This window comes from Sebastes umbrosus, chromosome 12 (assembly GCF_015220745.1).
Source record: "Sebastes umbrosus isolate fSebUmb1 chromosome 12, fSebUmb1.pri, whole genome shotgun sequence".
NCBI lineage: Eukaryota > Metazoa > Chordata > Actinopteri > Perciformes > Sebastidae > Sebastes > Sebastes umbrosus.
Window position 1 is genome coordinate 20,036,925 of NC_051280.1, and position 26,996 is coordinate 20,063,920.

Here is a 26,996-nt window from a genome sequence, read left to right on the forward strand (position 1 = left end):
GATGGTGTGTTTAGAAGCCCTAGCAGCAGTCCATCAGCAGTGGTCTGTGTTTGGGTGATTACAGCTTCAGAGTCAGTGGCCAGGCCTCATTAACTTGAGAAATGGAAACGCAAAAAAAGACTTCCTAGAGGCTCCAACAAGCAAAAACAAATATTCCTACATTATGTAACAAAGAATAACACTCACTGCTCTGGAGATGTTGACGCAAACACAAAACTGCTTTTCCTGTCTTGGACAAACTGCCCATTCAGGACTGTTAATTGAATCATGAGGACTCTCTGTGAGAGAAATTGACTCTTTTGTCTTTGAGAATTCCATAAAACCAATGACCTGATCGGCAACATCTCACTCCGGGAGTTGCACGGCACTGGAAAACAAATGTGACCAGAGCAAAGAAAAGACAGTTAACAGACACAGTGAATTTAATTTCCTTGCACTCCCTCTCTCTCTTCTAAACACCAAAAAAACCGAAGCATTCAAATACTGATTTGGAGGTTGAATACCATGGCAACGGTCGAAGCTTCGAAGCATTCGGGTCAGCCCTAATATTAAATGTTTATTTTATCATAATAAATCATTGTAATTTACATATGTTGCTGCTTGGAAACATGTTATACACACTGTAGTAGCACAGTTTGTCATCACAACAATATGTAAGGGATAATGTACAGCGAGCCGCTCATTGTTGCGAAATAAACCTTGACAGGGTGATGCAGGACCCGGACGCAAAGCGAAGCCCATTTTACATCGCCCTGTAGGGGATTATTCACAACAATGACCCGCTTGCTGTAATTTATCCCGATTATTACACAGCTCCTTACTTAAGAAATCAATAATTTGACACAAAACTGGTCATCAGAACTGCATCCATAACAGCGGTCTACTATAAAGAAATAACAGACCATAGAACGCCGTGATTGACCAATCAGAATCGAGTATTCAACAAAGCTATGTCATGACTTGAATAAGATAAAAATCTATCCAGACTCCATGAGCATCTTTTCAATCTTTTTCTATCCATCGGTGGAGTGCAAAATGACCGTTGTGAAACCGCTGTGTTTCTGTGTTTTCTGCACAGGCTGCCGATGGCGGGAAGTCTGCCTCTCAGCACCACTCGCTCCTGGTGGCAGCCAACCAAGCGGCAGTAATCAGTGCAGCTAAGAGCGCCAGTGCTGCTGCTGGAGGCAGCCTGTCGAAGACGGCGGTGGCCACCTTGGTCAAGGGCGCTGGCAACTCTGCCACTATGACAAAGAGTGCTACGGGTTCAACTGGAGCTGTGGTAACCGTAGCCAAAGGCGTTACCAACATGCCCGTCGTCAGCATGTCCAAAGGTGCGGGGGTGGGGACTGTGGTGGGCGTGCCCAAAAGTAGCGGCACGTCATTGGTCACCGCAGCCTCATTAGTCAGCGGAATGGCAGCAGGGGGAGGGAAGACGGGTGCTACTCTCTCAGGTATGCAGTGCTGTATTAATCACCTGGTTTGAATGTGTGTAAGATATGTGAACACAAATAGTACAGTCATCTGTTTTGTGTTTGGTCCAGGTATGCTGAAAATCCACTCTGGAGGTTCCAGCTCCCAGCAGACAGTCTTAACCATCCCTGCCAACCAGCTCAAGCAGCTGGGGGTTGGCTCTGGGTCTGGAGCGGTGCAGACCATACTCATGCCTGTTGGGAAAGGTCAGTACGCCTGAGACAGCTCGTTGAAACATTTGTTTAGCCAGCACAACAGTCTGCCTCATCACTAGTAGAGAGAGTCTTGCATAAGAGTGCATTCCAGAAACTGTACTCTGTAAATCACTTCTTAAAGTAGATAAAAGGCAGTAGCAGTGGCATTTGAATAAAACATGATGCAACATTGACATTGATTGCTTTGTTGGTGTGCCACATCTTTTACAAGTTTCTGAAGAGCAAATGTTGAAATAAAGCATTTTTGTTCTCTCAAATGATTTTAAGAGTGCAAGACTTTAGTAGTTAAAAGCAGCTTTATTCATTTGTCTTTCTAAACTGAGTTAATTTTGCCAGTACGTATGACTACATGGTGTGATTTATTTATGACAGACGCTCAAACATCAACTGTAGATTCTCCTCCCTCTGCAGTAAACCATCTTCCTCTCCCTCTCATTTTTCATCTAACTGTTAAGCCTATTTACCTAATGGGCCATTGATCCATCCTGTGTGTGTGTGTTCTTCTGTGTATAGTAGTTTCTAAAGGCCCAGTCTCCAGTACTCTCTCCTCCTCCTCTTCCACCACCCCTGGAGCAGCTGGAGCTGGAGCCTCCCCAAGTCCTGCCAGACAGGCGTCCCCCTCCCTTGCCCTGCCTCTGGCACAAGGTGAGAGGGGTCCATCACCTCACACCTCACACTCTCCTCTGTTCCCTCATTCGTTCTGTCTTTTAATCCCAACCTCCATTTTCTTCCATTCTGTCGTAATGTTTGATAGTAGTAGCAAAACAATACGGTTTTGGTACTACAAAAAACTTAAAGGTGCTAAATTCCAAATTCAGAGCATATCTATGATTGAGGGAGCGACGGCAAAAGTGCTGACAGAGCTAACAGTAGCCCCTCTCACACTGCCTGTTCAAGGTGGGAATGTTCGCCGTTATTCCGCCTCGCTGTTCTGTATGAAACGTACGGAGACGGAATGGGGGAACAGAGTTGGTCCGCTGCTAAGCCGACAGTGGCAGTAGTCAGAGCCGAGCCAACGTCTGTGTGAAAGGGACAGCCGTAAAAAGTACTACAGTTGTTTCCTGCTATATTAATGCTCTGAATTTCAAATCTAGCACATTTAAGTTTAGCTTAAACAAAATATGTTGCTCTTCTCAAATGCATCAGTGTTTAATAGAAACAACGAAGACTAACTTCGACCTCAAATTAATAGTGTGGAATTATTGAAATGAAACTTTCTCTCATACTTGTGCTTTTCTGTTTGTCGCTCCGTGCTGCCACAGTGAAGACAGAGCCAGGTGCCAGCACAGCTGTCACAGCTGGTCCATCTCCCCCGGTGACTGCCCCTGTCCCCGTTACCTCTGCAGCTACCACAGTCAAGCAGGAGCAAGGGGCGGATAACTCTGCACACGACCTCATCAAGTAAGTGCTAGAACAAGTCATGATGCTGCTTTGACTTACAGCACATTAACGGCTTCTTAAAAGGATAGATGATTTATTGTCTGTTAAAGGTGCAAGTGACGAAAGTGATTTTTCTCTGCAGCCGCACTGACACTGAGTCATCAGAGTGCAACTGTGTTTTTATATATATTTATTTAACCACCGAAGTATTGACGTCTCCATATTTAACTTGCTGAACTCGGTGAAGAATAGTTCAGCTTCACTTATTAAAGCTATCAAATAGCTACCTGCATAGTAATGGAAGGTTTTAACAACACTTCCTCTTTTCTGGTAGTACACCTGACATTTGTGTTTCCCTTCTCAGCACTGAGCACATAGAGACCATGATGCAGCTGCTGACAGCGGTGATGAAGAAGTTCCCTCTTATTGTGCCAGAAAAGAGTAAGTGAGCTTGCCTTTGCATATGGTATATGCTTAAAAAATCAAGCTAACACACTGGGTTTTGTCAAGCTGTTTAATTCTTTGTTTGTTTGTTTGTGTGTTTAGCTGAAGACTCCCATCCATTCTGTGCCTCTTCAACAGAACAGTATTATTCCTGGAATATTGGCAAGCGCAGAGCATCAGAGGTGACTTTTTTATTGATTATAAAGCCTCAGTGGAGATGTACATTAGTTATTAAGTTTGGCAAAAATGGAAATGGTAAAAATATATTACCATATTTCATAAAATCATGCAAATTACAGCTGCAAAGATTAGTCAACAGAAGAATAATCATCGTAATGTTTATTTATTTATTTTTATCTCACTATTTTCTGGTATTTTATTAACTGAATTTTATAGATTCATTAATATCTCAGAGCGACAGCATCCCCGCTTACTAGCAGTTGCCTTTTTAGTTTCCAAGGCTGAGGGCGTCTATAATGTCAGTGATAATTTGCATTGTTTGCAGTTTTGCTGTCTGTGTAATCTGTCTTGGTGCCCGGCGCTGGGCCCCTGACTCAGCGAGCTTTCTGCTGGCCTCATGTCTCCCTATCTATCTGGTCAGATGTGTATCTCTGCCTGGTTGTCTCCTCTCATCTCTTCGTTATGGGTTCATCAATAGCTCATACAGACCAGCCCATGTCTTAGCTGTCTGTTCTCTTTCTCTACGACTATATACGGCTCTCAGACGTGGATATTTATATCTACAGGTCACTCATTTACTTAGGGGGACGGGGGACTCGAAGCACATCATTAGACGAGGACAAGGGAGGACAGGCTGCAAGGTAGCCGATACTGGACTGGAGAGATTGTGTGCGCCGAAATGTAGTCTTAGTAGTCACAAAATGTTAAAGAGGACCTATTATCTTTTTGTGGTTTTCCCCTTTCTTTTAGTGTGTTGTATCGTTTTTTGTGCGTTTAAAAGGTCTACAAAGTTACAAAGCCCAAAATCCACGCCAGAGGGAGTTACTCTCCCCCACAGAAACACTGCTCCTGAACTGCCTGAAACGCCTTGATTGAAGTCCTGACTTTTGGTCCGTAACGTGGTGATATCACCAAGTAACACATTCGCATAATACCTGCCTAGCGGCTAGTTTGGCACACCCTCAAACAAAGCTAGTTAGAGTGGAGCTGGAGCTGAGTCTGAAGAGTTTGGTTCGATTGACCAATCAGAGCAGACTGGGCCAGCTGACCAATCAGAGCAGACTGGGCAGACAAAGGGTAAAGAAGAGGTGCTTTGGTGCATGTAAACTAAAATAAAATAAGCATAATAGGTCATCTTTAATCTATGTGAAGCTATGGATTTTAGGGGTTTTTAGGCCTAATGTACATTTTTACATAATAGATATTGGTATGTCTCTGTGTAGCATCAGCGAGCGGTGGCAGTAAAGCGGGTTATCCAGGATGTGTTGGACCGCTCGCCCCGCCTGCAGGCCCTCACCCCCCCAAAGACCAGAGAGGTGGTGCAGTGGTGCCGGCAGAGGGGCTACACGCCGCCTGACCTCGAGCCCCAACGTAAGAATGACGACGAGTCCATCGAGGACATCCTCACGCAGATAGACAACGAGCCCGGTGAGTTTGTGTGTGTGTGTGTGTGTGTGTGTGTGTGTTTTGGTGCATAGCTTCTACACAGGGATTATCTACTTTGCCTCCTTTTTTGCGATTTCACAGTCGACTCGGCTCAAAGTGGATCAATATTCTCCCTTCAGCGTTGCATGTGTGGGTGTTGTGCTTCTGCGGTTACCAGTTGGTCCAGTAATGTGTTTTGCAGTCCAGTAGTGTGTGAGGGCGGCCAGTGTGCAGCCTCTGTGTTTTTGTTCAGCCGTGTTGTTTTATTCACAGAGAGTTCTCATTAATTCTGTCTTTTGTCTGTAAAGGGTGAGAGACGAGACTGCTTAGCTCAGTGAGTCACACACTTGCCTGAGCCAGACAACAGGATTATCTGTGTTTGTGTTGTTGTCGTCGTCCCTCCTCCTTGCACAAATAATCTTATTTTTTAATAGTCACATTGTTGAACCGGAAAAATGAGCCAGTATTCAACAAAACATTTTTCCTTTAAACACCCACAGCCACACAACACGCCGCTGAGTGGAATACTGGCTGTATTTGAAACCGCCTACTACATACTACTGACGAATAGAGTACAGTACATACTGCATTCCTCAGTAGTATGCAGTATAAAACAGTTAAAGCGATTTATTTTGCAGATTGCTAGGCCAGGCTTTAGCCTTTTAAAGGAGCTCTTAAAGCACAGGACAAAAAAACAAACTTGTACCACTATTGCAATATTATCGAAAAATACAACTTTGATTTTTTTTTTGTGACCAATGTTTGTTGACTTTCTAAGATACTGCATGATTCAGCTCCCCTACCCCTTAAACAATTTATTCTAACAGCTCATGGTGAAGTAAAACAAACAGGATCATCAACAAGGGGAGACGTAAATATAAAACATTGCTCGATAAAATTTACTCAAACTGCTTTTTCCAGTCATAGCAAAAAAGCAGTGGACTCATATCCCTACAAATATTAGAGTAATGTTAAAAAATGTTGTCTCCGCAAGTATCGCTCTGCCCCGTCGGAGGCAGCTCTTTCCCTCGCCACTCTGCTGCTCTGTAGCCGGTCTGTGAACATGACTGGCCGGCTCTAGAGCGAGCTACGCCCGCAAGCGATTGTGGAGCTTTTCAACCCCAAAAAGGCAAATAAACACAGGTTCCCGTTACGTTTATAATGGACATTAGTGTTGTGATATTTAAACAGGGAAATAAAAGCCTCTTGTCGACAGAACGATCTCTAGAGAGAGCTCCAGCCAGCTCATTGCGGGGTCTGTGAACGTGACCGCCTAGCTGGCAAGGTAGCGACCCCGGCAGGCGCTAGCTATCTGTCACGGCAGATTGTGGAGCTTCTAAACTCCGAAAACGGACATTGGAGCAAATGTTCAATTCGCCATCTAATATTGTAAAACTACCAACATTCAAAATCTACTTCGCCTCAAAAATTTGGGAAATAGCTACAAGATATGTAAAAATCAAGCCGTTTTTGGCGGCTGTTGTTGTTGTGACCATAGCCTGTATCGTTCCAGCACTTTGCATTGTGGGATACAGTAGGCGAGGTAGACTGGTTCGTTGGAGATTTTTTCCAAATCAGTACGACATCCGGGTAGTTTTGGCATACTGGAGATTTTGCTTTTGTTTGCATACTGCCTACTACATGCTACATTTTGGCCAAATCAGTACTAGTATAGTATGCAGTTTTGGTTACAGCCACTGATTCAGTTGCTGCTGTTGCTTGTGATCTAGTGTGTTAAATGTACATATGATTCGGTCCGCAGAGTGCCCGACGACCCTGAGTAGCTGCGAGGAACTGGTGCTGCGGCTGGAGCAGATGCAAGCTCTGCTGAAGACTGAACCAGAGGAGGCAGACGACAAAGTAGTCGACATCGTCACTGTGACCCCTCCCTGCCAGAAACTGAAGGTCAAAGAAGAAGAGCAAGAGGCTGACGCGGAGCCCAAGTTCTTCCTGGGCCCCTGCGTGTCCGCCCAGTTTGTCGGTGAAACAGCGCAGCAGGTCAGGAAGCTCTCTGGGGTTTTGGAAGTGAAAATGCAGGGAGAGTTGATGAATTCAACCAATAACATCCTGTTATTGTGTTGCTCCTAGCAACTGCATTTTTAACTACAAGTTGCTGCACCAGTTTCCCCATTTTTAATATAATGACTCCTCGTTCTCTCTCTCAGATCGGGGTAACCTTCCAGCCGGTCGAGGTGGAGAAGAATGTGTTCGCTCCAGTAGTTGAAGCCATGATACTGAAGGTCGGTCACTATACAAAAAAAAAAAAGTTGGCTGTTTACATTAGCTCATCGTTACCTCGACATACCCTTGACTAGAATGATGAATATACACTACGTATGAGATGTACACCTACACAGTATTGCGTGATTCACCTTGTGCTGTATGAGATAGTGGGCTTCTTTGTGACTAATGATGTGTGTGTGTGCTCCAGGCTACTGAACAGTTTGCCAGTGACATCCTGAGAGAAGCTCTGGCTGGGGCCTACGCCAAATCCCCTCAGAACAGGTCAGCCTCTTTTTTTTTTTCTCTCTCTCTCTCTCTCTCTCTCTCTCTCTCTCTCTCTCTCTCTCTCTCTCTCTCTAACATGCAACCTGCTTAATGCTCCATTTTTCACTTCATTCATTATATCTAGAGCTTGTCCAAACCACCAGCTTGCTACTCAGATTATTCTTACAGTAACTTGTCCACAGCAAGAAACATCTATAAATTGTATTGCATGAATAGAAATTCTATAATAATTGTGCAATATATATATATATATATATATATTATTATTATTATTATATGATTTATATATAATCCGGTGGCTGCATATGTCCCAGTGAGATCACTTACTAAAGAAATCTGAAATAAAAGGAATTACTTTGACTTTCAGTTCAGTTATGATTTCTGTTATTAACCGTAGTAAAAAAAAGGATTGCTCAAAGTTTAATTAATTTACAAACATTTTAACACAGCAGAGTGTGCTCTGTAATAAGTCTGCAAAAACCCATGGATGTATTAAGAGAACTGGATACAGCTTTGGAGGCGGGGACCCGTTCATTCCTATGAAAGTTGCTCAGTGGTGCATGAAGCCAATATGGCTCGACTTCCGACTGGAAAAGTACCCGGATTTTTTGACTATCTTCTGCATCCATTGGGCCCATAGAGCAGCCGCAGTAGCGTTTCCTTTAACTCCGCCTCCCAGCTATCATTCCAGCCGCAGTTTGGGTCTCATTCGCATGAGCGCAGGAAGGGAAATAACTCTGGATGTTGCTATTAGTGCACTTTACAACTTTTAGGACCTAATGATTTAAATAAGGGCTATTCAAGTGTTTCCAGCAGAAACCAAGGAGTTGCACATTTTTGTTTTGTTTTATCTTGTTGTCATTATATGCTGTGGTTAAACATCAGTACATTTGACTGTCTTTGTCTGCAGAGTGCTTTATGCCGTTTCCATGATGTAAGACAGCGGGGGCTTGAACTGATATTATCAGAGACCTCAAAATGCATTGATTCAGAGCTGAATATTCAACAAAGTAGTTAAACAAATAGTAATTTAGAAGCCAACCAGAGATGTCCCGGGCAGACTGAAACATATTTCCTGTGTGTTGAGGCCATGCTAACTTTGTAACATTGGGTTCTGCAGGGCTCCGAGAGAGATCACAGCCATGAACATCCACCAGGCGGTCAGTAGCATCCCCACCTGTGACTTCCTCACCAACACACACATGGGTTACCTGTCTAAGGACAATTGAGGCATAACAAGAATGACATTGACTGGTGGCCCGACAACACACCGAGATGCGAGGACTGTTGGAACTCCTGGTTATGACAGAGACTCCGTGAACTGACTGGATGTAGTCCTGTTGCCTCAGGTTGCGCAGTAATAATTAACGTACTGTATTATCATTAACTTAAACATAGAAGGGCTCAGCTTGCTTCTCACAGCAGCGGAATAACAACAGTTTCTAATACTCTGGGTATATTGTAACATTTTAGTCCTAATGTATGGAGAAGCAGCTTTGTGGGACTGGTGTTATTTGATTTTGAGAGGCTGTTGTGCTCTCGCTTACCTCATAACAAGATTATTTTAATGATGAAGTGTTTCCTGCTAGACAGCCAGATAGTCATCAGGGAAATGAAGCCTGAATGACTTACAGGGCTAAAAAAAAAAAAAAAAATCAGACAGCTGTCCCCCTCCTTCGTTCTTCACCCTGCTGTCACAGATTCAGTTTACCAGCAGAGGTGAGCAAGTGGGAAACACTAATGAACATCTTGAGTGTTAGTGTTCTCTATCAATCATGTTGATAGTAATGTCTGGTGGGTACTTTGGGCAAAGCAAACCGAGAGATTCTTCCAAAAGTGCCATTGCCATGGCAACTAATGATCCATCACTGCGAACATCTTTTGATGTATTTCAGTGTTACCTGTGGCAGAGGTAATTATGGTTCTGACAATACCGCTGTTTTTTAAGGCTGATGATTCATCTTTCTTATTTTTTAAGTTACAGATAGATTATGAAGGGGTTATGGAAACATCCCATGTTTTACTCTTAACAAGACACTGCTAATAGTCTAATGAACAAATCATTACGATTTCAAGACGCCACTCTCAATATTTATCTTCTCTCCTTCGTGAAACAGGTTTGATAGCCAGTTGAAAGTGCTTTTAAGTGTTCTGGTTAACAACCATAATGTATCAATCATGTGATGTACACAGTGTATATGACCAATATGAAATAGATGGTTTCAAATCCTGTTTTATTTTTTTATCTAACTGCGAACAGTAATGCCCTAACAATAGTGAGTCTGTGTGTGTGTGTGTATGAATATGCGTGGATACTAGTGGATGTAGTCGTCACAAAAGTTAATGAATTTGATGGTAAGTGAGTGCTCGTGTGTGTTTTGTCGGCTGATGTAGTGTTGGTAATTCTGTTTCATGTGGAGCTTTGCATTATGTTAATGTGTGGATGATTGGACGAGTGGAAGTGTTTTTTGGCCCGAGTGGTTGTGATGCCTGTTCAACCAAATTAGTGTAGAAGGTTACCCAAACATTGTATTTTCATGTTTCAGTGCAAACCAAAAATATAATCAATATTCTTGTAATAAACAAAGAAAAACTCTAGTTGAATTATTTCTTGCAAACGTGAGTGAATGTGTTTGTTTGCTTTGGATTGTTTTTTTAATAAACCTAATAACAGGATAGATTGTGGACAATGAACTGGAGTATCTCTTGTCTATTGAGGGAAAGTGAGATAGGTACCCGCTGTACTCGAGAGTTAAAGGGCCAGTTCACCCAAATTACATAAAATCACATTTTCTCACTTAAAGGGATGGTTTGGGTGTTTCGAAGCGGGGTTGTATGAGGTACTTCTCTTACTCTTATCCAATGAGGTTGCTGAATCCGAGCTAACCAAAGGCACACAATAACAATAACAAACTAACCGATCGAGGCAGCGGTAGATCAGCAACTCCTGTGTTCTGCAAAGTCAAATTATTGTGTTTGTGAATTGAGTCTGGTTGCTTTGGCGAGAGCATAGATGACAACTTCAGTTCCCCGTCAGAAACGTAGACTGTATAGCTGTCTCACAGCAAGGTAAACCGGCAAAAATATTGTAAATATACCTTACACTTAAAACTGATATAGATTTTTTTTTTTTTTAAGTGGCTAAAATAAGTTTTGCTACCTGTTTCTCCAAACTGGGGGCGTGCCAACCGTCATCTACTGTAGGTAATACACTGCCTATCTGATACTTACCTGATACGATTGAGGTGGAGATGTTTCTGGAGAAAAAAAACTATTTTCTAAGAAAGAAATAGTCCCTATGAAAACTGTTGACGGGGAGGATTGTGGATTACCCAAAGTACCGCAACATTATTCCTTGAGGGAATTTCTTCAAATTTGGCACAAATGTCCACTTGGACTAAAGGATGAACTGATTAGACATTAGTGGTCAAAGGTCAAGATCACTGTTACCTCACAAAACATGCTTTTTGGCCATAACCCAACAATTCACAGGCTAATTATGACAATTTCACACAAATATAGTTAATATAAAATGATGAAGTGATGACATTTTGAACAGACATGGATGTAAACTGCAACTTGACTTGTTGGCGGAGGCAAACAACTTTGAGTAATTGACCCTTGAACACTGAATATAAAGAGGACATAAGTATCCTGTTATTACCCCAATTGCTTTTAATTCAAACTGTTTTTGTCGTTGTTTGTTTAAGTATGACATCCATTTTCACATTACCTGACCTTTGGTATAATAGTGGTTAATTGCAATCGGTACTCTTATTCATACAATCCTCTAAATGACTAATAACACCCAGAACTTTGTGATACTATAAACAAATACTGCTGAGAAAAAGAGCCAAGTGACATGTCATAGAAAGTGCTAAGAACCTAATATTCTTTTATTGTAATTTCACGTACATCATATATTTTCTTTAACAATAGATTTACAAAATAATAGACCGAACAATACTTTCTCAAAATAGTAAACTAATTGAATACTGAGGAAATAAATAACTTATTTTCTAGCAGAACACCAAAGGGCCACACACACTTGATGACCGACCGTGTCATTCATTATTGGAGCAACATTATGTACAACAAAAGGACAAATCGGCAGGTGCACACACACACGCACACACAAACTCACACATACAAACACACAGAGCAGCCAGTTTCTTGTGCATCTATAACTGCAAAAAAGAGCTTGTTTTAAAACTATTTTGTTACATGCATATTCATTTCCATAGCAACAGGGGCAGGAGGGAGTGTAAAAGAGGGGGTTGGGGGGGCGTCTATCTATCTGTCTCCACTTGGGATGCTGACGCTGCAGCTCACAAGGCTTCACAACAATATACATTCCCTTGCATAGATTCTTTTGTTTGTGGAATGGACACAAATCATTCCCCTGTTGATTCCTTAAAACTGAAACCGATCAAAGTGGAATGGTTGGAAATCGGAGCAGCTGTCAGATGTTGAAGGCCCTCGGTCCGCTTTGAAAGACGGCAGAAGAGTTCGGGGGGAACTTGGTCCTCACCAGATGTTCCTGAGACAAAAGAGAGAGAGATGAGAGCGATGAAACCAGAGAGGGCAGCAGCTGTGGTGCTCACACTGGACCCATGAAATGAGAGGAGACTGGTTTTGGCTGCGCCGTCAAGAAGCATCAGGTCTGCTGTCAGAGCGCCAGCAGCCTGGACTCACTGTGTTGCTATTTCCTGCTTAGTGCTGCTCGGTTCTGCTGATGTCAGCTGTTCTCAAAGCCTGACCAGAGTCTTTCTGGGCTGTGGGGAATAAAAAAAAGTCCCCCATATTCTATTCTTTCAAGCAATTATTGGATCTGTCGATGAAAATGCGGCAGGCTACTTTAATTTATTTGTGGATCGGGGCAGCTTTTTATCAGACAATCTGTGGAGAGATTGACGGCTTGCTGTCCGAGCAGCACTTTTAATGTGACTGTACAGCGCTGTGGGTGGCAGGGCAGGCAGTTCATGTTGGTGTGTGAGTGTATTCACCTCCTCCCCCCTCCCACACACACACACACACAAACACACACACACACACTCACTCTGGCTTTTCTGCTCTGTATAGCAGCCAGGTCTCTCCTAAATTAGATTGGTGCCAAAGAAGACTGCAACCCGGTGCAACATTGCACTTTAACAGATAATCCATCAAATGGTGCTCACTAACCCCTCCCCCACTTCTCCCTCTCTCGTTCTCCATCACCTATCTATCACATGCCGCATCTCATTCCTCTCTCCTCTTCTTTTCTCCCCTAGCTTTCTCTCTTTTCCCTCAACCTTCTGTTTGCCATCCCCCTGCTCTTAATACAATCCTCTCCTCCCTGCCATTGTCCTGCCAGCTTGGCACAGGACGCTCCCTCTGTTGTCCCGGGCAGCGTGGGAACAGGGAAGAGGTCCAAGTGAAAGACAACGGGAGAGAAAAACAAGGAGAAAGTCTGAGAAAGAGAAAAACAATGGATGGAGAGAAACTGCAGTGGCAGGTTTAGAAACCTTTAAATGTGTTAAAGGAGACATATTATTCTCATTTTCAGGTTCATACTTGTATTTAAGGTTTCTACTAGAACATGTTTTGAATGGCTTGTTGAATCACTTGTTTTCTGATCTGTTTTCTGTGACATTACACAGTTGTTGGGTTGGTAGGCACTCCAGAGTACAGAAGCAAAGAGGCGAAACTCTGGTGCTTTTTTGACAATGTCTGCTAGATGGCGCCGTATTAGCACTGCCGCCATTTTGGACCTGAAAACAACAATGAGTCCATAGTCATGAATGTATAAAGAGACGTCTGTAAATCAGAGGATACATTTTTTCGAGGTACATCAACTTCCCAGTACGAATACTTTATGTCTTAAAGTTGTAAAATTCAGTTATTTTCCTCGCTCATATGACATATCCTGTTCTGCCGGCTTCCTGCTAGCTGTATGCGGCTGTAATAATAAACATATTGGCTGTAATTCATCACTTTTATTATCTTATAATACACCCATGGGCTGTATGCTGTATGCCTGTACCGTGGTGGATGTATTAACGTCTCTGTTCCCAAACAACCGGCTATCGGCCAGTAGCTAGTAGTGCTAGTAGCACGACATCGAAGGAATTTAATGTAGTTGTAGACTATTTACTAACACGCAGGGCAAAAGCACAGGACACAACCTCTTATGCATTCATGGTCTGTTGGATATCTATTTTGGAGGTCCTTGACATGAAAAAGTTTGAGATTGCTCTCAAAATCTGTGTGCTTTACTTCCATTTATGTCCATTGCTCACTTTATGCTCCTCTGGGAAGCGACAGGGCAAAAAAGTTAAATAAATAAGTAAGTAAATAGTTATAATAGTATGCATTTTTTAAATAGTTTTATTGTTCAACACGGACCATTTCGGTAAAGAATTATGACAATAGAATAGAAATTATTTACTTTTGTACGGCAATTTGTAGGTGGACGTTTAACTGGCGTCATTATGGTCGTCAACTTTATTACGGTCCAAAATGGCGGAGGCGATTTTCATTTCTTAGAAATAAACATTCTTTGCTCCAGATACCCAAATATATGTGCACAAGCACTGAAAAAGTGAGTTTTTCATGATATGTCCCCTTTAAGACGTTCTTGATTAATAGTTCTGTTATTCATTAAATGTAACAAATGAATGCGTAATTCACTTTTCCACCCCTCCTGCACTTATTTAGGACCCAGACCCCCGGACTGAAACTCTTTTTGCAATAGTTTTTTCATCTTTCTGTGGTCATCTTGCATCTTTTTGTAGTTGTTTTGCGTGCCAGTAGTGTGTTGTTGTAAGGTTAAATGGTGAGGTGAAATGGAGGTAACAGGAATGTGTATTTTAGGCTACATTGTCCCTGCAGGCTTTCAAACCTCTTTATGCAGTTTAAAGCCATTGTGAGCAGCATTTCCACCCATCTACCGTGCATCTATGTTACTGCCATACGAAAACACAGCACTGTTATACATTGTATTCAGAAGTTGTCCGTGAGCTCTGAGAGTACAATCTTAAATCTCGGGGGGCTGCTGCCTCTAAGCTGACTATACAACAACCAAGAAGTTTCCACTCTGCATGCTAAATGTGTTCCCCATTCAGCAGTTTTGTCTTGCTCATCCCTGATACACACACACACACACACACACACACCAGATTATACAGCCCATCTTTGCAAATCTGTCTGCCTTGTGTTGCTGTTGCCAGGTCTGATTCCTAACACGCACACGACAGTTCAGGGCTACAATCATTTAAGTCAGACAAGCCGGGTTTCAGGTTCTTACAGAGCTTCATTCTCTCGTCTGACAGTTCGCAACAACCTCTCGTTGGGATGTTTTAAATTAGGTCTGCGAGTTCAGTGAGTTCAAGAAAACACTCATCATGAAAAGCATCAGCGTGTCCTTATCGGTCAATTGTCTGCTGCGTGTCATGAAATTAGAGACAGCTTTTATCTGTTGAGATGGATATTATGTGTTATAGGTGTGGGTGTACACAATTTGATTGATTTGAGCAATAATGAGAATCTCATGGCTGCCCAACTCCTTTATCACCAAGAGCAGATTTATTCTGATTTCAGCCGCTTATTTGGGATTTAACCATTAAATCTTTTAATGAATAGATACAGTCGGTCTGTTCTGCTCCACGCTAAATGAGGAAGCTTCCCCTGCTGGCGATAACACAGTTTGGTGCAGACATGTATTTTACAGAATGGCATCACCAGCTGAGAGTGCCCTCAAAGACAAATACCAGCAGAGTGCCATGACCCAGTGTAATGCATACTGGAGTGGGATGTGTAATGCTTGGTCGGACACCTCTGCAGGGGGTTGGTGAGTCAATAATGAGTCGGCGGTGAGTGGGCCGTCGGTGGATTATCTAAGATCAACTCGATTTGCTGGCAGGCTGGTTTGTGTCGCACTAGCGGATTGTGGTAGAGCTGATGAAACTGTGTGAAAACTGCACACGTATGTGCGTGCGTAGAATATTGACTGCGGTGTTCAGTCCCACAGCCGAAACACACTGCCGGCAGCACATCCCTTCTTAATGTGCCGTGAACTCCAACTGGGCCAGTGTTATTAATAGAGTCTGTGTCCCGCCATTGACATCTCTCACTTCGACCTCCATCACCTCCACACAGGATATTATTGAGGGACATAATGGCTTAATAGAGCAGTCGTTATTCTGAAAATGATGCATTTAAACATTTATTTTTCTCTCATGCATGAATCACTTCTTCTTAAACCTCTGAAGTTGAAGGACTGAGGGCGAACACACAGGGCCGTAGCTAGGATTTAAGAAGTACAGAGGTCCCCTTTCTCCTTGAATAACCTTACACAACACCAAAATTAAAGCTGCAGTTGGTAACTTTGAGCAAATATGATAAGTTATTTTTATATAACTGTCGCTATATCCTGACAGCAGTGCATGAGACAGATAAACTGTGAACATTTCAATATTTCCCAGGGCCGAAGGAAAACAACCAATCAGAGCCCAGCTATCAATCACTGCTCGCAAAACTTGTGGACTCCAATCAAACGGTCAAACTAGGCAGCGCTGATCAAATATGAATCAATATGCTGTTACTGTAATAACTATTTCTCGCCTCAAATGTTTTCAGAAACATCTTGTAATGTACTGTTTAGCTGTAAAATGAGAGTTTGTGACCCAGCAGCCATGTTGAAAACAGTCGAGCCAAAACCAAGCACCAGCCGGAGCAAACTTTCTCATTTTACAGCTAAACAGTAAAACTGTACAGATTGATCTGAGTTTTTGCGAGTTTCGCGAGCAGCGATTGACAGCTACTGTACGATTTTAGAAATGTATTTGTGTAATTCCTACTCCTATTGTACGAGTAGATCGTTTGTGATGTAATGCAAAAGCTCACGATTTATGTGCTCACACTGTACGGTCTGATCGTCAGCCACGACATGAGTGCTCACACTGAACGTATAAAATAGAAAAAGGCAGGTAGGCAGGTAAAGTTTTTTAGCTAGCAGAGGTCTGTACGGGTCACAATGCCAACAAGGCAGAAACGTGCTGCCTATATGGACTCGCAGTAGGCTAGGAAGTCGTGGACAGTGTGTTTTGTCTATTTTGCAGAGAGAATTGGAGGTAATTCATCCGACTGTCCAACAGCCGGTCAGGAGGAGTTAATCGGTGCTCGGTACCCCCTGTACACTGCATGGCAAACAACGCCCGTCGAAGCTGAAATTCGGTCCGACACTAAAATGAGTCGTGCGGCTCAAAATTCGGCCCCGAAACGGGCTAAAATCGTACAGTGTAAGCCCAGCTTTAGAGACTCCTCGGCTCTGATTGGTTGTTGTCCTCCGTTCTGTGAAATCTGATGCCATTAACAGCACCAGAGGACACCGGAGGACACGGAGGACACGGAGGACACGGAGGACACGGAGGCACATGATTTCTTTTCACAGATTATCTGTCTCATGCACTACTGTCAGGATTCAGTGACCGTTTTATAAAAAATAACTTTTTATCATATTTGCTCAAAGTTACCAACTGCAGCTTTAATTCTATTTTTTACATTGTTTGAATTTTCACATTTTATTTATTCATTTAATTTCACTCATTTAGTTATATCGTCTGTACATTTTATTACCCAACATGAATGTCTCTGTCCTATGAAAACCATGTACCTCCAAAATGTCAACTTCTCATGAGCAAAGAAAAACAGTTTTTAAATGTGTTCATTTAGCTGAAGAAGTACGACATTTTACTCGTGGAGGAACACCGTCAATAAAATTTGGAGATGCATGGTTTTCACTTGCTATAGATTATGCACATTGCAAGACTAAAATTCTGATGGAAAAATAATGAAACTTTTGTTTATTTGTTAGCCTAAAAGTAGTCAAATTTGAATATATTGAGTCTACAAAATACTGGAATCTGCCTATAAATTATCCACTGAAGTAAACTGTAAACTTCCCCCATGCAGGTTCCTAAAACCCCCTACTATCGAGGACCTCAGTGTCCTCTACAGCCCTGCAAACACAGCTTTTCCAATAAAAACACATTTTCTAACCTTCCCAGATACATTTCAGCGAGAGATTTATTGCTACACAGTGTGCAAGCAGACAAACCAGCCTGACCCGGCCCAGCCCAGACCAGCCCTCCAGCTCTCCACTGGCAGATGGCGGCGAGGGGTGTGGGCGGGGAAGAGGGATGGCACTAAACCTCTGGAGATTCCCCAAAAACCGTCTCACTTACTGTCACGCAAAACAGCTGCCCTGAGCGACGGCACCCAGGGAGGAGGACAGAGGGACGTGTCCCGTCACCCAGTTTATCCTACGATAATCTGGAGCAACCTGATGAGTTCACAGCCTCCTGAGCAAATACTCTTGCCTTGTTGTAGTTAGATATGCTTCAATCACACATCTGGTTCTGTGTGTGCCCGTCTCATTATATCTGAGAGCACAAATCTGGGACAAAATTTAATATTTGGGTGATTCTTCAACTGTTTTCGTCTTATAATGTATGTCAAATTATATTTTAGCTGTGGCCTAGACAAGAAAGATTTATTTTGAGACAGACATCAGTGCATTTGACTCCAGGTTTTTTGGAAGAATTACCCATTTACCTGTTTTGTTCTCATCAAGCCTGCTCTATTCAGGTCAAAGCAATGAGTGTAGCACCAGCAGAGTGTTACCTAACACAGTACATGGCCTGTTTTAAACAGCTGGGTCACTTTGAGCTGCTTGGGGACAGAATGCTGTATCACTTCTTCTGAAACAGCAACAGGCCACTGGGGAGATGAGAGAAGATGACTTTCAGGAGGAGCATGCTGCAATCTAAACCTGTAGCTCCTCCAATGAACCTAATAATGCACATTACATGGCTCCTCCAGCTTTTGCTTTAATATGTCGTGAAGATACACTGTCACTGCTGGCTTTGCTTACCTCTCCCTTTGTTGTTCTACTGAGCTCGGCCCTCTCAGGCAGGATGCTCTGCTGGAGGCTGGAGGGGATGGGCGAGCTGCCAGCTAGCAGGGCAGCGGGGATGGGCTGTGGGACAGCAGCGGGTTGTATGTTGGAGGCAGCCGATGGGATATTGTGCTCCACCCGATGCTGCCCTATGGACCTGTGGACATCCCCGCTGTAGGCAGCCTGGTAGCTGGTCTCACGCAAGACGTGGGTGGCCTCTGTCCCCGGGCTGGAGTATTGAGCTGTAGGAGCTTTCCTTGCGCTTTTGGCCGGTCTCACCCCCGTCCACGGCCTGTACTCTTGCCTGGAGGAAGAGAGGTGCATCAGGTGGCTGATGGAGGCTCAGTAGTGGGACTTAAACGGGCATTCTACAGATTTGACATGTGAAGATGAGTTCACTTGTCATGGGGAGTGCTTGGATTGTGTGTCTCATAATGTCTAAAATCTGGGAAAATAACCCTGATGATGACTTGGACTGGGTTTGTGACTGGGAGGTAGAGTTTGAAACACATGAGCATTAACCAGGCAAGCAGGGCCTAATGAAAGATGCATTATTTGAAGTGTAGGATCCAGTGTTTTTGAAGCTTGAACGGTGACTAAAAGTCCAGATATCTCAGCCTTTGCTTTTTAAAAAATGTGTCCCTAGCAGCTTTAGATACTAAATCCCCAGAATATCCCTTTAATCACCATCATCATTATTTACAGTATATAACTCTACCTGGGGGTCTGTACCAACCAAGGGATCATGAGATAAATCTGAGCGGTCGCAAGATGATTAACAAGATAAGAAACAAACATTTCAAGTTACATTTATTTTTTAATTTATTTTTACTGTGAAGTACATTTTTAGATCTCTAAAATCTACAAAAATGAATAAATCTGACATCATTCTTTGGTTGCACAGCTTGGGATTCATAACTTATATATAGGATTGTATAAGTAACCTTTGCTTTCTTTTTAAAGGGTCCTGAGCCAAAAAAAAAAAGGTCTGGAAGTCACTGCTCTCAAACTTCCTGTCCACTATTATTCTAAAATAAAATGCAAAAAAAAAAAAAAATCAAATATTTATACTTATATGAATATGAAATGTGTAAGAGAATTATTGATGACCCCCTATCTCCATGCAGGGCTTTGCTGGTGCTGGGGTTGACCCTGGAAGTCAATGCATTATTAAAAACACATCTAATTACGCATCAGCATTATACTGTATTGCTGTTAATTTACAGCAGGATTTCAACAGTATTAACCTGTTATTGCTAAAAACAGTGCTTTACTGTTAATACAAAAGAAAACCTGTTAAATTACGCTCATAGGCCGTTTTTTAACTGAACTATAATGCATTCTTAAAAAACAGCACTTTACTGCTGATCAACTGTCTAAAGTAGCATCAGTAACAGATTCATGCAGTATTTCTTTAATTCTGGGACCTGATCTGCATATGTGAGGCTTGTACATTGTACATGATTGTAAAATCAGTGAATTAGCTTTATTGTTCTTCACTCACATGTTGTTCTGGTTTGCATTCTGTGCTTGCAGCCAGCTATAGACAGACATTTTGGGAAAAGTGTCAACAAGTCTATTATAGCCTTTTTCCTAACAAGTGCCTTTAATTGTATTTAGTGTGACTATTCCTATGTCTGTAACCTGCTGTCTATTCATCTAGGCAAAAAATAATGTTATTAAAATGTATGTAAAAAATACAACGTAAATAGTGCATTAAAACAAATCAGTAAGATAATGTAAAAGAAAGGTTAAAAACAGCTATATAATGTATCTTTAAACAGTAAATTAACTGTAAAATACTGTGAAATTCATAAAAAAAAACAGTTCAAACTGTATTTTTCATTAAAAGTACAAAGCTGTAAATTTCAGCAACAGTATAATAATGTTAATTTTACAGTAACATAAAGGCAACCCTGCTGCCAGTTCTTTACTGTTATTTTACTGGGAAATTCATAACAGTGTACCACCAGATGCTGTGGACAGCGACAGGTGCTGAAACAAGTGATGGAGGATGGAGGATGGATATGTCCTACCTGTAGGAGCTGGTTTTGCTCTCCTCCATCACCTTTCCCCACTGTGATTATATTTTGTATTAATAATCTGAATCTGTAAAGTAACTAAAGTTGTGTTTTTGACACCTTCACTTTTTTTTTGCATTAAATCATACCGGGATGTTTGCTGATTGATTGGATGTGGCATAGCCCTGCCTAGAAACATTTCCACCAGCTGCCACTGATACCACCAGATGCAGTGGACAGCGACAGGTGCTGAAACAACACTATTAAGAATTCCCCAGTAAAATAACAGTAAAGAACTGGCAGCAAGGTTGCCTTTATGCTACTGTAAAATTAACATTATTATATTGTCACTGACATTTACAGCTTTATACTGATAATGAAAAATACAGTTTGAACTGTTTTTTTTTTTATTAATTTCACAGTATTTTACAGTTAATTTACTGTTTAAAGATACATTAGAGAGCTGTTTTTAACCTTTCTTTTACATTATCTTACTGATTTGTTTTAATGTACTATTTAGGTTGTATTTTTTACATACATTTTAATAAACATTTTTTCCCTAGATGAATAGACTCAGCAGGTTACAGACATAGGAATAGTCATACTAAATACAATTAAAGGCACTTGTTAGGGAAAAAGGCTATAATGGACTTGTTGACACTTTTCCCAAAATGTCTGTCTCTAGCTGGCTACAAGCACAGAATGCAAACCATAACAACATGTGAGTGAAGAACAATAAAGCTAATTCACTGATTTTACAATCATGTACAATGTACAAGCCTCACATGAGCAGATCAGGTCCCAGAATTAAAAAAAAACTGCATGAAACTGTTACTGATGATACTTTAGACAGTTGATCAGCAGTAAAGTGCTGTTTTTTAATAATGCATTATAGTTCAGTTAACCCTCCTGTTGTCTTCGGGTCAAATTTGACCTGTTTTCAAACTTCATTATATCATAGATATGGATGTCTTTCACCTAATTGCCAATGACCACTACTTTCGTTGCATTATGGGTATTTTTTCAAAATTATAGCACCTGTGGTGGTGCAATGTGTCCTACTGTCATTAAACATTTATTTTTTACATTATAATATTTATAATATTCTGACTAAACTTTGACATATACCAGTCTGTGATAATCCATCAACATATTTTCCTCCAATTTTGAGTATAGTCCAAATAATTCATAATTTCTGCATTTTTCCCTAAAAATATTAGGTTTAATTTAATATAAATTAGGTTTATTGACCATGAATTCCCCCCAAAAAAGTGTAAAACTTGTGGTAATGAGTTGGAATGAAGTTGGCCAAAAAGGTGTAATACAGAATTGGGTGATAATTTATAATGTCTGCTTTAAAAACAGTCAAACCAGACAAAAGTTGCTTGGTCAACGGGAAGACAACTGGAGGGTAAAAAAAAAACTGTATATGAGCGTAATTTAACAGGTTTTCTTTTGTATTAACAGTAAAGCACTGTTTTTTTAGCAATAACAGGTTAATACTGTTGAAATCCTGCTGTAAATTAACAGCAATTGTTTACAGTGAAGTGATGGAGGATGGAGGATGGAGGATGGACATGGTCCTACCTGTAGGAGCTGGTTTTGCTCTCCTCCATCACCTCTCCCCACATCTTCTCCTGGCTGTGGTACCCATTCACCGGACTGTCCGACCCACTGTCTGCCCTGCTGCTACTAATCCAAGGGAAGTTCTCCTTCCTAGGGATGGGCCAGGGTTTGTAATCCTGCTTGTACTGCGTAATGCTGGGGAAAGGTACTCCAGGCGGCTGGTATTCCTCCCGGGGCTTGTAACTGGGCTCCTTTCTCCCCCTGAAGGATCCTCTGGTACCTGTGCCATCTTTGGGTACATTAGGGGCTCCGGCTGCACGCGTGTCCGGAGTCGAGTAGTGATTCCCGGGTGCGCGCTCCGAGGCGGAGACCTGCTTGGTGACGGAGCGCACCACCTCCTGCTGCTCGGAGGAAGAGGAGGAGATGTCCGAGTAGTTCTGGATGGTGAGCGGCACCGACAGGTCCGATTTGTCGAACTGGTTCCAGAAGCGAGCCAGGCAGCACACTCTGCTGATGCACGGCCAAGCCATACCTTCTTCTTCTTCTTCTTCTTCCTCCTCCTCCTCCTATAACTGTTTGGACTTGTGGAAGGAGAGAGAATTGGAGAAGAAGAAAAATCAAAGAAAAAAAAAAGAACAGAAAAAAAAGAAGAAGGATGAAAGGTTACATTCAGACTGAGTGTCGTCCTCCCTCCAAGCTGAGAAAACACCAAGAGTCCATGTCAGCAGCAGCAGCAGCAGCAGTAGATGATGAACCTGGTCTGTCGAGGGACCGTCATTGAATATTCCTCTCACGTGGTCTGCTGTGATAGTGTGCCTCCACTATGCAGAGGAATCTGGAGCAAATTATTCTCCGCATCTTCAGCTATAGGATCCAGATCAGAGAGTCCACAGAGGATTCAAAATCAAAAGGAAGATTTTTTTATCCTCCAGACACAATTAATAAATCTTGCACCACTGGAGGAGTTGTATGGCTTTTTCCACTTGCCATCACTGATATTACTGTATACCTTAAACTGTTGCCAGCATGAGGAGTTACATAATTATGATGCAGAGTCAAACACCTACTGTAGTCTACATACAGTGTAGGTTGGCACATTGGTGTTGCACCGAAATCTGTGACCGGATAGCCATTCTGAGCTGTCAGAAAATGTGACCCCACTGTACCAAACTTTTTACTTTTGAGTTTTGTGAATATATCTTTAAATAAAAATTATCAAAATATATATATATTTTTTTACAATTGACTTTTTTTGTCTTATATTTGCCTCATTTATTACACACAGTGGGTCACATTTTCTGACGTCAGCCGTCAGAAAATGTGACCCCACTGTACTAAACTTTTACTTTTGAGTTTTGTGAATATATCTTTAAATTAAAATTATCAAAATACATTTTTATTCTTTTTACAATTTACTTTTTTTGTCATATATTTGCCTCATTTATTACACACCAAACTTCATACCAAACTTTTACTTTTGAGATTTGTGAATATATCTTTGAATTAAAATGATCAAAATATATCTTTTTTTTTTTTTTACAATTTACTTTTTTTGTCATATATTTGCCTCATTTATTACACACAATGGGGTCACATTTTCTGACGGCTGACGTCAGAAATGGTGACCTAGTGACCTGGTGTTGCTGGCTGTCTGTGGTCACAGATTTTAGTGTTACTTTAGGTTCGACTTAAAGCAGCAGTAGGTAGAATTAAAGCAAATATTGTACGATTAGATTTATTTTTGTAAAGATTTATTTTATACAGTATACATATTGTATTCTGCTCCTGAAGTTAGATCTGGAACTATATAATATGGCACACCTTACTTGCTTGTATAAGGTGAGTGATGATTAAGATTGGCGGAGTGATATGAAGTAAGAAGTGATGTGCCACCTTTTTAGTTATGGGTGTTCAATTGTCCTATGCTTGAGTTGAGACATTAAAGTGGATCCTTTTGCACAGACGAAACTCTCCCCGTGCTCTTGCTTTACCCACAGCCCTACAGTAGTTTAATTAAGTAGCAAGTAAGTTTATAGTTAAGGCAACGAGAAGCCTTCCTTACAATATGATTAAAAAAAGTTATTTGTATAAAACGGTCACTATATCCTGACAGTAGTGCATGAGACAGGTAATCTGAAAAAAAAGCACGTGCCTCTGTATCCTCCGGTGCTCCTAATGGCATCAGCAAGATTTCACAGACCGGAGGAAAACAACCAATCACAGCCGAGCTGGAGCCTGCCGTCTCTGAGCAGCTGTCAATCACGCGCGAACTCCGATCAAACGGTCAAACTAGGCAGCGCTGATCAAATATGAATCAATATTCTGTTACTCTAATGCCTATTTCTCGCCTCAAATGTTTTCAGAAACATCTTGTAGTGTATTGTTTTGCTGTAAAATGAGAAAGTTTGGGACCTGGCAGCCATGTTGACACCAGTTGAGGAAATACCAAGCACCGCACACAAGCCGGAGCACAGCCAATAGGAACGCTCATAGGAACGGTCCTCAACATTATGCCTATCTTTTAGAAACAAGTGTAGTATGCCTTTCATGCGGTATTATAAATGGATGAAGAGACTCCGAAGCGCTCCGATTCTTCCGAGATAACTGATTATTACTCCATAAAAGACTGCAGACGAGAAAGCTCTTATACTGTCTAAGTTTATGTAGAGAATTACAGTTCAGTGAGTGTGAATATTAAGTTGACAGAATGGCACTCTATGCAAGAACTTCCTTCTGTGAGCTGTTCACAGAGAAGGAAGCAACATCAGCCTCTCACAGGGAGGCAGTACAACAGTTTAAGAGCCATTTAGGTGGGTTTGACACATAAAAAGCAACTTTCATCGACTTTTCAATGACAGATAATGAAATGATGACCACTGTTAGGTTATCAGTGAGTTTGTTATACTGCTAATGAACAGTATCCAGGAAGTAAAATCCTTTGAAAATAGCAGTGTGATGCTACCATCTGCAGGGGAATATATGACATTACTCCAACTTTGTATTTTTAATGTAAATGAACTGTATGTATATGTATTTCTTTTTCTTAGGCATTATGTAAAATACAGCCAGAAATAGAAGAAGTATTCAGACCTATTACTTAAGTTACTGTTAATGCTGGTCAAGGTGAAGCTTGATTTAATTACCATATATACAGTTTGGTAGATTAGGCTTTTAGGCCTGTGGTTCCCAACCATATGTGGTCGGGCCCCTTCCAAAAGGTCACAGGTTAAATCTGAGGGGTCATGAGATGATTCATTGGATAGTAAAGAAGCTATTTTTTGTAGAATATTGTATAATTTTAATAAAAAAAATTTATTCAAAGTTGGTGAATCAGTGTCACAACTATACATCTACACAACTATATAAAGTTGTAGGAAGTGATTTAATAGATGAATGGAAACTGACTTCTTGTACAAACATGTAGAGCTGAAATACACTGAGATACATTATGTTAAAGTGCATAGAACATTGAAGAGACACAAAGCAATCGAAACAAGAAAAACCCCAGATATGTATATATCAGGTAGCTGTGCCAAGTATCTATCCCCAACAAGCTTTTCCAGATTGTATTTTTATAATCTCCACCCCTCCTCCACAGGGAGGATGTTTCTATACATATGTATTTCAAAGACACAAAGTGCTTTACATTGAGGTAAACTGAGACTTCCTCATCCATGCAACTTTTTGTGATCTTGAAAATATCATATTGATTATTACTAATGCAATACAAGCTGGATTTAGCTTTGAGACGGCGTCGGCACCAGTTGCTGATGTAGGTTACTTTTTAATTTACCAGTTGTTGTTCGGCTTTCGGCTGCTCCCATTAGTGGTCGCCACAACGGATCATCTGAGATCTGATTTTATGATCCGTACATTTGATTTGGCATAGGTGGAGGGGCATACATGTTTTGATGGTGGGAGGAGACCAGAGAACCCAGAAGAAAACACACACGAACATGCGAACAACCACACAGAAAGGACCTGCCAGAACGTGTCATATTGACAAATGCCGAACTGCATCAGCAAAATGAGAAATCGACCCAACTCTGGAAAGGTGATGCAGTTTTGCTCATAGTCAAGGATAAGGTCCAGATAAAATATTAACAATGCTGGGAAGGGTCTTACAATGTAAAACATTTAAAAAAAAATACATAATACAGACAAAGAATTGTATTAAAAATTCCTAAAAATATCAGGAAATCTCATCTCTGATGCAATATTCACAGGAAATAATCTGCTCCAAATGAATTCAAATTACTTGTTTTACACAAACTTTCTGCAGTTATTGCGTTCACTATTTGGGTTAATTGTACAGTTTCAGTTGTTTTGTAATCTTATTCTTATGCATTGAATATAATATGAGATATCCATAAAATATGTCTCTTAGTCAGGGGTCGACAGTTCACTCAAAGATAGAGAAGGGGTCCCTTAAGGACAAAGGTTGGGAACCACTGACGTGTTCAACTAAATCATCTGAATTCTAAATATTCTGCATCATGAAAGGGAGGAGAGCATCATGTGTTGTGCCACCTGAAAGGTGTGTCCAGCTCAGCAGTAGACCTGAGTGACAAAAAACAATTTCACCTGCCCAGTGTTCAGTCTTATTTAGACATGGATGATTTAGGACTAAAATTTGTTAATAGAAATTGTCCAAGATGCATCAAGGACTGGCTCCCGGTGGACTTCAAAAAGGAAATGATTCAACTTTTCAAACTAGCAGGACCTTTGGTAAGTACAGTATGGGAGTAGACTTTTGGCAGAAACATGTGTCTTTAGAAAAAAAATTGGAATCATTTATATTTGAATTGCTCAACTTGAGTTAAACAAACGAACTTGAATCACGTAATTTGG

The 26,996-nt window shown here is 41.3% G+C and overlaps 2 protein-coding genes across 5 annotated transcripts in view; one reads left to right on the forward strand and one right to left on the reverse strand.

The window, feature by feature from the left end:
* Positions 1–10,220, forward strand: part of yeats2 (YEATS domain containing 2) — a 28,697-nt gene extending 18,477 nt beyond the window's left edge. The window contains exons 20-30 of one of the 3 annotated variants that reach the window (XM_037787878.1): positions 1,079–1,451; positions 1,542–1,676; positions 2,199–2,330; positions 2,948–3,086; positions 3,430–3,506; positions 3,612–3,691; positions 4,913–5,117; positions 6,877–7,112; positions 7,280–7,354; positions 7,546–7,619; positions 8,743–10,220. In XM_037787878.1, coding sequence (XP_037643806.1) covers positions 1,079–1,451; positions 1,542–1,676; positions 2,199–2,330; positions 2,948–3,086; positions 3,430–3,506; positions 3,612–3,691; positions 4,913–5,117; positions 6,877–7,112; positions 7,280–7,354; positions 7,546–7,619; positions 8,743–8,851 — 1,635 coding nt within the window. In that variant the 3' untranslated portion in view covers positions 8,852–10,220. The remainder of the gene's footprint in view (positions 1–1,078; positions 1,452–1,541; positions 1,677–2,198; positions 2,331–2,947; positions 3,087–3,429; positions 3,507–3,611; positions 3,692–4,912; positions 5,118–6,876; positions 7,113–7,279; positions 7,355–7,545; positions 7,620–8,742) is intronic. The other 2 variants (XM_037787879.1, XM_037787880.1) reach the window with 2 other exon arrangements.
* A 1,272-nt stretch (positions 10,221–11,492) lies between these two features.
* map6d1 (MAP6 domain containing 1) lies at positions 11,493–23,215 on the reverse strand. 2 transcript variants are annotated; one of them, XM_037787885.1, is made up of 3 exons: positions 22,167–23,208; positions 18,535–18,862; positions 11,493–12,162 (listed from the first exon to the last, which is right to left on the reverse strand). In XM_037787885.1, the coding sequence occupies exons 1-3, from the start codon at positions 22,673–22,675 to the stop codon at positions 12,085–12,087; spliced, it is 915 nt and encodes a 304-aa protein (XP_037643813.1). In that variant the 5' UTR covers positions 22,676–23,208; the 3' UTR covers positions 11,493–12,084. The 2 variants fall into 2 exon arrangements, with proteins under 2 accessions (XP_037643813.1, XP_037643812.1); XM_037787884.1 differs by lacking the exon at positions 11,493–12,162 and adding an exon at positions 17,143–18,380 and having other exon boundaries at positions 22,167–23,215.
* Between the last annotated feature and the right edge of the window lie 3,781 nt (positions 23,216–26,996).